Below are 14927 nucleotides of genomic sequence, written 5' to 3'. Positions count from 1 at the left end.
ATTTTTACTACCTGCTCATTACTTTTGATTTCTGAACCTCTGCCTCCACAAAGGTTATCTTCATTATTATTTGCACTCATCACACCGTTGCTTAATTCTGGTGGCCTAATTAGGTTTGATCCATGTCTGGTCCCACTGGGTTTTGTTGTTAACACTGAATCCATCTTGTTAAAATGTGGTACATAATTTTCATTTGACCCCTGAAAAGTTTCAGAACAGTCTTCCAACACCATGTAGTTGTCTAACATTTTTGCTCCAGCAATTGACTGATTTGGGCCTTTTAGCATATCACCTAGTTTCAGCACTTCAGAGGTAGCACCAGAAGAGTCTTCTTTGTGACCAGATGAAGAAAAATTCATCTTTTTACCATTGATAAGTGACATATGTCCGTCTAGATTCAAGCCAGACACTTGTGTGCATACACATGGCGCTTCTAAATGATGATCATCAACTTGGTGATTCTTTGATTCTGTTTCTGGTGGACTACTGACAGCCAATGAATTGAGATTTCCCTTTGAAAAAGCAACCTCATTATTATTGTCTAGAGGTAGTGACTCTTGTGTTACAAAGTGATTTTTCCTATCTAGTGGTCCACTGTTGGATACAGAAGTAAAAAAGTTATTTGTATCTGTAAGTTCCAGCGGTAGCTTTGGAAAGGTTTTCATTTTTCTCAAAGAACCTTTCTTAAAAAGACCATCTCTCTCCAGGTCAATAACACATGATTTTATGTCCAAAGCAACACTAGCAAAACTGTCAGTATACACTGCGTGTTTGTCCTCTTCTTTGCTCTTTTCAGTTTGAGTTGCAAGTTGAGAATGTTGAGTTTTCTCATTATCCAGATCAATTTGCATTTCCTTTAAACGACTTTCTCTGCCAGTCACCATGGTAACTACAGAAGAGTTGTTATGACAGGCAGTCGTCACCTCTTCCACTGCAGACGAATCACCTACAATGTTGCTTTTCTCATTTGAATATAATTTAGATCCCAAACTTCTCTGACACATTCTTCCCTTCCACATGTTATCACAGACATCTAGATACAAAAACAAAATGTGTATTTAAACCTTCTAATCTCTCGTTGTAAATCTTTCTGCTGCTTTTTCTGTCATTGCTGTTACATATCTTTAGTATGTTACACAAATTCTCAATTTCTGAACAAAACACTTTGAATCATAAGAGACAATTTAAACATGTTATGTTAATTAAGAGTTGCTTGCTCCTGTTTCCCCATCACCAATCTACAAATATTTAATAATGATGTAATCTAGAAAGGCACCTATAACAGGAGATCATACAAACACTGTCTTTGAAAAAGCATTAGATATGTCAGGCAATCTAAAGTTTTAGACTAAATACATTTTAAGGTTACCTTGAGAAGCACCGAATGATTCAATTGAAAGAACTCTTCTTCCAACAGCAGACAAGCTTCGACAAATATTACTTGATGAAGCAATCTTCATTTTTTCCTCACATAATGACAAAATGCTCTAGAGAAAATTAATGTTAAATACTTATTTAATAATGAATAGATTTGTGAATTTTGACTAACATGAATGATGTTAACTCCCACAGTACATCTGAATTTATATGATGCTACAAAGGCAATCTTTTTCTCTAATTCTTTATACTGCGTGTTTCTATTATGTGGTTGAATTAATTTCTTGTTTTTACCACGGGCTATTATGAAGTCATTTAATACAATTCAAGTTTTAGCCTACAGTTAGAACATCAAGAAATACTGATAAAAATTATCTTAAATGTTATCCTTTATGAGTAACATAGTGAAAATGAAAAAAAATAGAGCGTTGACTACTTTTTAAAGCAGCCAATGCTTTGCTTGAATTTAGTGACACAAGCAGGATGATGAATGCTTTTATTACTGAAATTACATTAAAATTAAACCCTGAATCTTTAAAAATGTGCAAAATACAAGTATCTAATAATCAATATTCCCAGTTAGAGAAAGCAATCATTATCAGATCACAAGAAGCAGTACTTTGTATCTCTAATCTGCAGCCTGAGCACCATTTGATGGCATTAGCATTGGTCTCACACATAATTAACTACAGATATTCACACATTTAAAAACCTGTCCCTTTGGGCAGGATATGGAAGAGAGCTGCCTTTCCAAATAAATCCCACCATTTCCTCAGTAACTATTCCTGGATAAACTGATGAGACCTCATACAGCTCTTAGGAGATGCTCTCACTTCCCCATTAACCCACTCAACTGCTCCTCTGCTGTTGTGCATTGAAGGAAGGAATTGGCCCTGTTGGTTCATTTATGGGATTGAGGAAGGAGAGGAAAAAGGGAGACAGGTATTCAGCCATGCTGAAGTCTCAAAAAATGCCTAGAAAAGTCTAGAGGTTTTCCCTCCAAATAGCTCTCACAACTATTCACCCAAGAAAGTGTCCAGTGGAAAAGGAACAGGAAAAAAACACACAGAGTGACCCTTATATATTACCCAAAACCTATTATTTTTTGGGATGATTTAAATAGTCAGCAACAGCTTTCAGGGTCTACAGACCACCTGGAGATGACAGAGTGCTATACACTCCCTCCTCTGACAAAAGTAACTGAACAGAAACAGAGCAGCTGACCAAGAAGGCTCTGTAATAGGTATGGTCTCTCCTGCTTGGGCAGTCCTCAGTATTTTTTACTTTATAAAAATGAAGCCGTTAATTCTTCTGTTGCAGCAGTCTTTCTGCAAAGTAGTGATCATAGGTGCTATACCATTTAGGATATACACTATCAGCTCAGGAAAATGAAACACCTGTGCCCTACCCACCCACCCCCCCCCCAACAAAAAAAAAAAAAAAAAAAAAAAAAGTATATAGCACTACTCTGAAGTAGAAGAACTGAAGCCAAGAAAAATCACATTGCACAACTGTTATTCTCTGGTTACATTCTCACACTCTGCAAAAACATTGAAGTTAAACTTTGGCACATTAATATCAAATAACTATCAGTTAACTAACATTTGAATTAAAGAATGTAAATTATTTTAAAACATCAGCTTGAAAAATCCTATATAGTTTCAAATTCTTTCTAACAGCTAAAGGTAAAGTAAGAGGCTACATGGAATAAAATACAAAATCCAAGAGAGATAGCTAAGCCTTTATGTATTTACAGAAAAACTAGTTAGCAGTAATGCTTTGAACATGCCAAGGAACAGAGACCCCCTGGGGCAGGGTCCAAACATCCCCCTTAAATGCAATCCAATTATCACACAAATTTCACAGCATAATACCTGTGCTTGTATTTCTAATGACACTCTGTCTCTCTGTAAACCAAATATTAAATGGGAAGAAAACAGTTAATGAGAAAATTTAGATCCATCAATGTATTCACCCAACCTTCTTAAAAATCCAAGCACTAACATCTACATCTACTTTTTAGGAGGTATATCCATTAGAGTGGGAAAAAGAATGAATTTCTGCAGAATCAGAGAAGACCTCAGCTTTTTTGCAGAACCTGAGCATACTGCTTATCAAGACCATCTTGAGAATTACAGAGATTAATGAGATGAATAGAAATGTTATTCTAGCACACATATAGAAATATTAGTATCATTTCTTCAAGAACAAAAACCTCTGTAGGGCAGTTTTACCTCAATATCCGGCCTATTTTCAGGATTCTCTTCTTGCATTTGTTCCAGCAGAGTGTGCAGATCTTGTCCAAATTCTGATTCTGTCTCAGGTTCTACAATATATTCTATTGCTGCTTTCAGTGTTGCACCCAAAGAATAGATGTGTGCCTGCACGAAGATTAAAAAAAAAGACATTAAAAATCTTACAAATTCTATCCCTTCTGCCACCAGTATTTCAAAACCACACACAAGCTTACAGCATTTTCAATTTTAAGGTAACGGTTTATTGGAAAGGCTGTTTAATTTAAACATGATGAACCAAACCAGCTTCAGACCTGCTTTGGGAGAATACACTTGCTGCAAACAAAAAGAAATCTTGTGGGGTCCAACTTGAACTCTTTTATTCCCTTGTCAATAATCACTATTACAAGTATTACAACCAGGCTACAATTAAACAAAATTGAGAACGCTGTATTTGTGTAAGTATTGTTTAAGTTAGAAGCATGCTAGGAGATTGAAGGATTGACATTTGTCTAAGCAAGGAAATAAAATATTAATTTGAAAAAAACCCTTTTATATATAGCAATATTTATGAGTGCTATCATGCACAAAGAAAAGGAGCAGAAAAAATATAGCATAATACCACTTGTCATTGAAGAGGCTTATGAAGCATTTTTAAAAATACTCCATGTTTTCCACCTCTGCTTCTCTTAAAGCCCACAACCTCTTGATGGGTTAGTTAGGTGAACCAGCAACTTTCTAAAATCTAATGCTAATGCAGTAGATTTCTCACACAACATAGCAACCTCTAAATTTTAGAAATATCTTGCTTCTTGGGGAAAAAAACACACACAAAAAAATAATTAAAAGATACCTTTTCAGATCTGCTTAAGTAATGGCATTTTATCCATGATGGCCTGTATTTTATATTCCATTCATACAACACATTTCAGTAAAATTTATAAGCAAATATAAATGCAAGTTTGAATAAACATTTCAGCATAGCCAGGAATTCAATTGTACTGAACACACTGCCCTCTGAAGTTTACAGATACATGCATAAATAAAATAATGACTGCACTTGTCATTAAATTGGTTTTAATGCATTTGCTATACGCTTTACCACCTCTTATCTTAGAAAGGTGACTGACTCAAAGGTCAAAAGGAATTTCCTTTGTTCACCCCAAACTTTCTCATTAGGGTGTGTTTTTGTCTCTAAATTGTATGAATTGTACTTCTTCCACAGGTATGCTTTTAGATTTACTTTCCAGTCAGGCAGGACACCTCCATGAAGGGAAGTGTAACAACACCTATCAGGAAGAGCTGTGTGTGCGAGGTGAGATTGGACAGTTCCTCTCTTCCCCTCTCCCCTCCATGCCATCCCCAAACCAAGAACACATAAACCACTGCTGACTGCGGGTTCTGAAGCCTTGATTTATTTTTGGGACACCTCAAGATTAGGACAAGCATCAGAAAAGCAGACTATATGCCATCAAATTTAGATAGAAAAATATTTTTCCAAAGCAGTAATTTCAGTCTCAAGTTCTTCACTGTTATACAGCTTCATCATTAAGCAGAAGAGGTAACTGAAGAGTTTTGAGAATCTCAGAGGAAGTAAGACAGGAACTGCTATGATTTTTATTTTCATTTAGCAGAAGAATGAAGGCCATTCATCTGTTCCAAAACTAAGGGTTACTTTTCCCCTGGCCCCTTCTGCTTGTGCCACATAAACTACCCTAACCCACCCAGTGGCAGCAGCCTTATTGAACCACACACCCTTGATGGATCAGAATGTTTTTGGGGTTTTTTTTTTACTAAGATGAAACAGACCATGTTGGCTAAGCGATACAAAACCATGAAGCCCGAGAAAATATGGGAAAAAGGTGATGGAAAAAAAGATTTTCTTCATACACACCACTACCTTTACTCATACTAATTTCAGCTGCAGAAACTGCACCCCACCTAGACTAAGAGAACTATTCACAAAGAAAGTACAGTTCCTCTAAGTAAATGCTTAAAGCTTGATGGTTTACAGTACACATAAGTTAACTTAATATAAAATTAACTAGGTAAAACTAGCATTACTCTAAGCCTGCCCAAGACTGAAGGCCTGAAAAGGTAACTGGAACTGACAAAAAAATGATTAAAAAAAATAAATCTAGATTTATAAACTTTAGTATATTTCACTTGGTGGAAGATATTTAACCAGAATTTAATTTAACCAAAATTCCTTCCAGAATAGGAACTTATGTTTTTAAGGGTTTTTTTCTGTTTCATAAACTTCTGAACAGTAAAGAAGTGTACAGTATAGAACTTATTCCTTAATTTTGATATTAAACATTTTTTTTCAGTAAGCGATGTCATTTTCCATTACTCAGTGGATGATATAAAAGAAAACTGAACATAAATTAAAAAAAAAAAAAGGAAAGAATTTCCTGACATGCAGGAAAACTAGTTTAGTAGCTGGCCATTTTAAGCACCATACCTTGTAACTAATTTATGTGTTAAAACATTTAGGGAATTGGACGCCTTTTTCAACTTCAGACTTACTTTCATGTAAATCCCCTTTTTACCTTTCCCAGTTCCCTAAACACCACCACCCTCACCCCACAAGACAAAGGGGAAAGAAAATCCAGCTATTTAACCAATTTCCTGAGCTGGCAGTGAACATGGGTAATATTTAAGTTAATCCACCATAACCTGAAGTCTTGTTCAAACTGGAGCAACGAGAAAATGGGTTTGTGATTATCCACTAGGTGGGGCGTTCCCCAAGTTAATGCATCAAAATGCTTTTACTGAACTGCACAGCTGGGCTTAGGAAGAAAATTGAACTTTTTGGGAAAGAAGAGCAAGATGGGTATATGCAATAAATAATGCAAATTCTTAAGCATAAAATACCTAATTCTTTCTAGAAGTGACTGCTCTCAATGAAAGCAATCTCACAAGCAAGCTAAAGACTTTTCAGTCTGCCCTATGGAGAGTAACAAATAGAAAAGGACAGCAAACAACTTTTCTTCAGGCCAGCCAGAATTGGGACTGAATTGGCTGTTAGGAATTCTATTAAATAATTAAGAGGGCTTTTTTCCTTAATTTCTGAAAAAAAAACCAAACAAAACCACTACCACAAAAAAAACCAAAACCAAAAACCCAACAAAACACTCTCACAATAAACCCCCTTGCACCCATGTGTTTTAAACGCAGATAAGGAGAAAAGCTTTTTGAACGATAAGCATTTTTCATTACATAGTAATAATTTAATAGCTGATAAATAGCATGCATTTCAGAGAGATCCAAAAGAAAAACCAAACAAACACAAAGCAATATCTTCAAAATTCCTAAGGAAGCTCAGGAGTTAAAGACAAAATGTCACTTGTTACAAAAATATAAAGATCATGCCAAGAAGACTGCACCACAGTAAGGATGCACCTTCAAAAAGGATGGGAGGAAAGGGAGGAAGTCACATTGGAAAGCAGCTCTCCAGATTTATTCCTAGAGAATACATATCCTCTTAGCCCAAAGCCAGCAAACATAACAAGAATTGTAGGTAAACCATTATAGTATGCATTACTGGGAAGGCCATCATGGAAATAATGTGCCCTTTAAGAATAACAATGGCAAAACAAAAATAAAGATGTTTGAAGTTCTTCTAATAAAAGTCCTTCCTTCAGCAACATGCTGAAACAAGGGAACTCATATTTCACAGAAAGATTTGAAGGTCATAATCATAGAAGTAGCTTCAAATCAAAATAACTTTTAATACTAGAGTGATTTCCAAGACACAAAGACATAAGAAAACAGAAAATCCCAAAAAGGTAATTCAAAAGGTCAAGACACTACATTTTTTTCAAATGATGAGTATTGGTACTGGAAGCACTTACCAAGCGCAAGGAAAGCTTTTGCCATCATGTTGTAATTTTATACCATGATTGAAATACATTCCAAAAGGCTTCTGCAAGTTCTAATCAAAAGTTACTTGCCTTGCTACATGCCATTTTAGAACCATTTAACACCAGAGGAAGTGAAATCAGAGAACAGTAATGATCTGCTCTAGTTTTAAAATCTGCCAATCAAAAGATCAGGAGAGAAAGTAAAAGCTCCAAGTCTACTCAGAGAGAGTGACAGAGGCGTTGTTGTATTACTGTTTCACAGGGCTAAAGAACTGAACTTCTCCAGGAACTCACATTTGCAGACAAACACTACAGGAAAAAGCTGACAAAAGAGCTTTTGAATAGTGACTGCACAAGCATGTAGCAATTACGAATAATAGCCATTTATATTTTGTATTGAGATTTCACTGAGTTCAGAATTGTAGGTCTTTCAAAGAACAGAAAAAGACAGCCCATAATACAACTAATACTTCCTGAAAAATATTTCTGGCTAAGTGACAAGTTACATAAATTGTGTAACACAATTCTTGGTTTTGACATTCTTATCTGATCCTTATTTTAGTTTGTGCATTTTTCTTTATTTTTAAATGGAGATTGCACAGATATAGATACTTCCACACTTTCCACAATTCAAAGCATTTAAGGGTTCCTTAAATGAAAGCTTCAGTATGATTTTAAACCTCAAAGTTTTATAAAGAAATTCAAGATAATACTCGAGAAAATTACTACTGGGGGAAAACATTTAATATTTAGCTATGTAATTTTTCTATGCAGTCACTCAAAAGTGAACTATTTTTATGCAAAAGAAGGTCAGTAATAATCCTCACAGAGAAAACAAAAGGGAAATAGGCCTATTATTTTCAATACCTTCCTTCATTACAAATGGACTACATGCCTTCCTGCATAATTGTAATTACTGGAAGGTGCTGTATTAAATATTAGCTTTATGTTCATTTGGCACTCTGGATGCTTTGATAATTAGTATGCAGAGTGTGCTAGAAATGCTCAGCCACTGCAGACTATTCACAAAACATATAGTCTAGCTTGAAGTGGTTAACAAATGCTGGAATGTGCAGTTTGCCCCTTCTAACTACAGTTAACTCTGCTTGAAAACACTTGTTCCCCAAAAAATGGGGCCCAAAATGCATCTACAGGTCAGATTTTCTCACAGCCAAAGTCTGCAGGTATTTTAACTCTCAAATTGTCTTTTAGCTAACCTATCAAAACTAAGTGAAAGCTTTGTTTATGTTGTTAGGCAAACATCAGGTCACCAAGACACAAGCAAGGCTTTGTTACCTAGTCCCTGCATTTTACTGCTTCTGGTTTCTGGTGACCTCTATTTGTATCATCCAGTTTGAACTGAGAAACACTACCTAGGCTTCAACCTAATCTTAGTTTCATAGCTGCAGGCTCTTTATCTGTAACAGTTCATGCCAACTGTTTTATTTCCATGAATTTGTCCAAGTGTCATCCACATGCAGCCTTTTGCAGCTGCATCTATGTTTTGCAGCAAGAATTTCCACATTTTACAGCATAAAAAGGCAGTATTTTGCTTGAATCCACCCATGTAGATCTCATGGTTGCCACCCACTTCTTAATTTCTAAGAGCTGACACTCATTCCATGGCTGCTGCCATAGCACACCTCACAGATTTCTAGCAGAGCTTCTCCCTCAGGGCATTGCCTTCCAGGCTAAAAAGCATTGCTTGAAGTAAATGTTTCTTTCAAGAATGCTGTTTCACCACCTGGTCCTGAAAATTAATGTTACTGGTAATTTTGTCACGTTGGTCACTAGTCTATTCTGACACTCTTAATTGAGTCAAATTTTTGATAATTCTCCATAAAGAAGAGTTGCAATGTATGAAACTACTGGAGGGCCTACAAGATAAAAACATGTTAAAAAAATACACAGCTTTTTGGCTGCGGTTTTCTTTGAAAAACTCTTTTGTATCTTATTCATTTGCAAACATTGCAAACTTTAGGTAGCATTTCTGTGTTTTGAGAGATTTGAAAAATGACAGGTTTTCATTCTTTTGTAAGGTTTTTCCATACTTTTTGACTAACCTCACGGGGTTTCTTTTCAGGTATTCCCTGACAGGAGATACATATTTTTTAAAATATATATCATAAGATACATTTACAATGGTCTCTGTGCTGCCTGCACACATTATTTCAACAGCAATAGATTTTGGCTTTCCATATGACTCCGTTGATTGTTGTCCATAAAGTAATTTGTAATCACTTTGAAAAGAAATGCTGTCAATTCATAGCTACATCCAGAAATGCAGAAAAAAAAAATTTAGTTTTTCAAATGGACCTCAATACAGCTTCAAAAAGCTGTTGCGACCTTAACTACTGTACTAAAGACAGATGTATCTTAAGCCACTGACTGTTAGCCTGGTGAAGATTAATTTCCCTCTTGGAAGTCACATGAAAATGAACATAAACAAAATCTTGAGCAAATTTAAACCATGCTATTTGAAGGAAATTACTCATGTACTTGCAGAATGAAGATACAAATTAAGAACAGGTTTCTTACACTTCCATCCCACTTTTCAGCTCCCTTAATCACGAAGATCAGGCACCCCAACATGGATGAGTAGCACACCAATTGACTCCTCTCCTGCACGACTGAATAAGAATAATTATGACAGGTAAGGAAGAATACTGCCAAAAAAACCCCTGCTGAAAACCTGAGAGGTTTAGATAGCAAAAGTTACTCATATTTCTCTAAAGCTTCTTGAACAATGGTATTTTTTAAAAACTCCCTTTGAAACATGGTTTCATGTGTCACAGCTCTCCTTATGATTTATCAGCCATTAACCTCCTTACTTTTAAGTTACTTGCCATAGGTAATTCATTTATCACTTAATTAAGTTAACACAACTTATTCCCTGTAGGCATAGAAACAAGCAAGCCTAAGAAACAGTTATATGCATGCTGAGAAGATTGGCTCTGTCTTCTCACAACTGTTGAGGACTTTTTTTTTCATTTTATAGCTAATACAATGTTATTCATAGTAATGAAGTTCATTATTTAAAAAAACCTACATTCTTTTAATCTTAAACCTAAGAGACGGTGCCTACTGGTAAAGTCTGTCACTCTGAGTAATGCTTTCATACCATTCTGCATTGAGGGACACTTATTACACATTTTGGAGGTAAAAAACCGGAATTGTAGCACTTCCAGTTAAGAACACTATGGGCCAATACACTAGAATAGCATCCCAGTTCTTTTACCATAACATGAATCAATGACATCCAGACTCTGACACATTAAATATTCATAACCATACAATAACCAGTTAACTCTTCCTCAACAAAATAATCTTTGTAGGTTTCTATTTTTTTTCCTGTCAGGATCACATATAAGATGAACAGAAAAATGTAAAAAGCTGGTCAGACACTTCTGTATTTACCCCTCTGCATAATATCTTGTTATGACAAAGTTTAAAACACCAGTTTTCACAGAACAGCTGGAGGTGACAGAAGCACCCAAGGAACAGGTAGCTCTCATTGTATAGTACAGGAATGTTAACATTTGGCAGGGGAGGGTTGGGGCTGATTTCAGACTACTTATGTTTTTAGCTGGATTGTTTCACATGGGAACATTTTCTGTAGAATTAAACCTTGCTCCTTCTCTACTCAAGCACAGAAGCAGTATTACAGTTGAGAGAAAGAAGTTTGCTTGGGATTTTTGGTTGTTTTGCAGGGTTTTTTCTTGCTTTGGTTTTTTTGTGTGTTTTGGTGTTTTTGGCTCTTTGTTGGCTTGTGGTTTTGATAGGTTTTTTGTTTGGTTTTTATTTCCTTGGGCTTGTTTGTTTCATTTTTAAACTTGGTGAAAGAGCTGAGAAGTTCAAGGATCCTGGTGTATGTATATACCACAGATATATGTACGTATAATCTCCAAAGAGATTAATTCAAGCTTATCTAAGAAAACTTAAGTCGTACTCCATACATTTCCCTCTATCCTCTGCTTCAAAAGCACATTTGCAGTTATTCTTCTAAGGTCTCCTGAAATGCTGTAACTAAGGACACTGTAAATGACAACCATATTGTCACAATCCTGAAGGCTCTGTTGACAAAATCTCAACAACCTAATCCTCTACAACCATCTAATTCACAGTGGAAACTGAACTAGTCTTGAAATTTTATCTGGAGATTAGGAAGGCATTTACCATCTACTTCTAAGTCCATCATTTCCTCCACCTTTCATAGTGGTATTTATGAATGTTCTCATACACTGGTGAAGTGGCTCTATTCTCAGTTCATGCAAATGGTAAAAACTAATTGTCATTGTTTCAAACAGTATGAATTATCCAGATGCAGAGTAGCAATGATCATGGATCTTTTAGTGACCTGAATATCCACGTAAAACAGACATAAAATTAATGAAAGAGGAATCTTTTTATAAAAAGCAATAAGGAATAATTCCATGTTGCTTTTAAGGGTTCAGGCTTACATATCAACAGCACTGTTAACCATTCTAAGGAGTAAATGATGAAAATAAGCGGAAAGTACCAGAGAAAATTAAGTTCTGCAAGTAAGAACAGTATGATGATGGATCCATCAAAGAATGAGTTTGAATGGGCAGTACCAGAAACTGACAGATAATGATATGATGACTAAAGAAGATGCTTTCTCAGCTATGGATGACGTTATCAGTACTAATGAGAAGAATTTACATGGAAGAGGCTGGAGACAAACAACTACTCCAAAACATTAAGAAGCCCAGAGATTTATGACACTGTGCATGTGTAACAAGAGAACACAATCTCTTCACTTTTCCATGTTTTTTTGCCCATGACAGAAATTATCAATAAATTTTTCCAACACAGCCCTTCAGGCTTCAAAAAAATTAAGTTTCAACTACAAGAACCACCTGTTTAAGACAGATCACGAAGTCTTCTCATCACTCCCAATCTTTTCCTCACAAACCAGAAGTTCTTAAATAAGATAATTTAAAAATTCTTTTGTACATCAGGGTATAAGCTTCAGAAATCTTATGGGGAAAAAATATGTCTTAATTTTAATAATGCTTTCCTATAAGAATCTTGTAGCTGAATAAGCAAGAAATCTAAAATTCTGTAAGTTTTCATTGACCAGGTTACCTGTACAGTCATTTTTCTTCTAAAGACATTTTTCTGCCTAGATGACAAACCGTTTCCAATAAAAATAAACAATAAATTGTTTCAAATTTAGAGGCAAAACTGTAGAAATACTGACAATATGCTCAAAATGTTTGCTAGCAAAGACCAATATGACAACTTTGCAACCCCAGCTTCAGGCCCAAGCAACAAGCTGTAGGTTTTTGAGGTACAAATTATAAACTTTAAGATAGCATAGACATTAAAAGCAGAAAAAAAACCCAAACAAACAAAAAAAAACAAACCCAAAACAAACCATCAAAGCAACAACAACGAAAGACTGATGTAAAAAAAAAAAAAAAATCCCATTGGCCTCATTCTTCCTTTTATTAACTTCCTGTAAAGCAACTAAAGGGTGTTTGCTCAGTCCTAAGTTTCTGAAAGGAACCTCAGTTGGGAGGGTGATGTAAAAGCAAGAATAGGAAGATTCCATTTTCTCTTCTATAGCACAGTAGAGGCACAGGTAACCAAATGAAAGTAATTTATTTTTGTCACTGAAGGAACAGACAGCTTTAAATAACGCTCAGAAGATCGAATGGTTTAGACTACAGGAGGAGATAAGTTACCACTTGCTGATGACAAGCCTTGCTGCTGTTAGATAGAATTAGTCTCAAGGGGAGGCTACATGAAACTAAGGGAAACAGAACTGAACAAAAAAGGCACTAGGTGTTTCAAAAGACTTGCTTCCCCCATCAGATAAACACAAAACCAAAAACCCCTCTCAGAGAACATATAAAAATTTTCTTTTTCATCCTGCACTGAGAGCTAAAGAAATAGAACAATAGAGATCATCTCACAGTATTCAAAGCTACTGCTTTAAAAGACTAGCAAAGTCACAAAGACAAGACTTTCTTTATACTGTCTGCTGTTTGGATTTGGGAGAAAGATGAAGGCTTTCACATTTAGAGAAGGACCAACAACTGAGACATGAGCACTACATTAGTAATGATCAGCTACTGAGAAATACTGAAGCATGAAACTGCTCAGTTTTCTTCAGCAGGCTTGACATAGATATATATACATAGATATATATATACATAGATATACACACACCCCCGAACCCGTGTCTATTCTGCAGAACACTGTTTCATTTGACACTTCAACCCATGCATTTATATGTACATAAAGTATTTGTAAGTATACTGCACTTATCACTCCAACTGCCTTGTCACATTTCACAGGAATAAGCTATGTGAATCTTAATAATTTAGTATTCAAAAACTATGTAATAACATTTTACTTTGTATCTTTTCTATTTGCAGCAGTTCTATCACTTCATGCACATTTGTTTAAGGCTGCTGAAACACTTGGACTTATTTTATGTAATATAAATCAACTACAGCCCACTGAGAACTGCAAGTTGACAGTCATGACATTCTAACAAAGACAGTGACAGCATTCAGCCTTTTCCAGTTGCGATTCTCTCACAGGTGAGAGATCAGCACACCCCACTCCTGTCCTGATAGATAAAACAAGCTCTAAATGAGAAAAAGAGGCAGTAACCCATATTTCCTCCTTCTCTTCAAGGTAGTATTTAACTCTGTATTGCTTTTTCGGTTCTTTTAATTTATGAAGGTGTTAATCCTGCTGCACACTGAGGCTTCTGAGCTACTGCATCTTATCACCTCTAAATAATGAAGGTCATTAACAGAAGTATTATCCAATCTCCTTTAGATAAAAAAAAAAGACAAGAGTGAAAATTCACTGATTTCTATTACAAAGGTTCACTAGAAAAAGCAAAACTGAATAGCCACATTATTAAAAGATTATAAATGCAAGCTCACACATGGTGGACATCGGTCCTTCATCTCACTGAAAGCTCATATCTTAGAAATGTGGTGTTCCACGTCAATGAACCTCTGTGTGAGACTCAATGGCAGTTTTGTGATGCAGACAAATAGCTATTTGAAACTGGTTTGAGACAGCCAATGTTTTTAACCTGAGGCAATCTTGTATTGTAGTGATAGAAGTAAGGCTATTAATGAACTCAACAATATTTAACTATTCGTGTTGAGCCTCCCACTGGTCAAACTTCAGAAGTCTAACACTGTACTGCTCAGGGCAAGAAAATGAAATAGGAACTATTTTCATCAGGAAAAAGGCTGAAGTTCTTCCTATTTAGAAGGCAAAATCAGGGCAAATTTTAAAAGCAGCCTCAAATGCATATTTTTGCATCTCAGTCTCTTCCTGTCTTTCAAGAACAGAAAAATTCACATTCTTTGCTGTTTTCTACATTATGATGAGTAGAAAATTACAAAATTGTTCTAGTCTTTATAGTCCAGATGTCTCCAAGTTCTAGCTCAAG

General features: G+C 35.6%; 1 protein-coding gene across 3 annotated transcripts in view; it reads right to left on the bottom strand.

The window, feature by feature from the left end:
- Window positions 1–14927, bottom strand: part of KNDC1 (kinase non-catalytic C-lobe domain containing 1) — a 58077-nt gene that overhangs the window by 30898 nt on the left and 12252 nt on the right. For 2 of the 3 annotated variants that reach the window (XM_086901201.1, XM_086901202.1), the window contains 3 exons: window positions 3612–3758; window positions 1370–1487; window positions 12–1033 (listed from right to left, as the gene is read on the bottom strand). In XM_086901201.1, coding sequence (XP_086757327.1) covers window positions 12–1033; window positions 1370–1487; window positions 3612–3758 — 1287 coding nt within the window. Of the gene's footprint in view, window positions 1–11; window positions 1034–1369; window positions 1488–3611; window positions 3759–10015; window positions 10118–14927 lie in introns of those variants that run through there. The other variant, XM_086901203.1, reaches the window with a different exon arrangement.

The sequence above is a fragment of the Cyanistes caeruleus genome, chromosome 8 (assembly GCF_971803275.1).
Source record: "Cyanistes caeruleus chromosome 8, bCyaCae1.hap1.1, whole genome shotgun sequence".
In the NCBI taxonomy this organism is placed as follows: domain Eukaryota; kingdom Metazoa; phylum Chordata; class Aves; order Passeriformes; family Paridae; genus Cyanistes; species Cyanistes caeruleus.
This window is presented reverse-complemented; position numbering and strand designations above follow the sequence as displayed.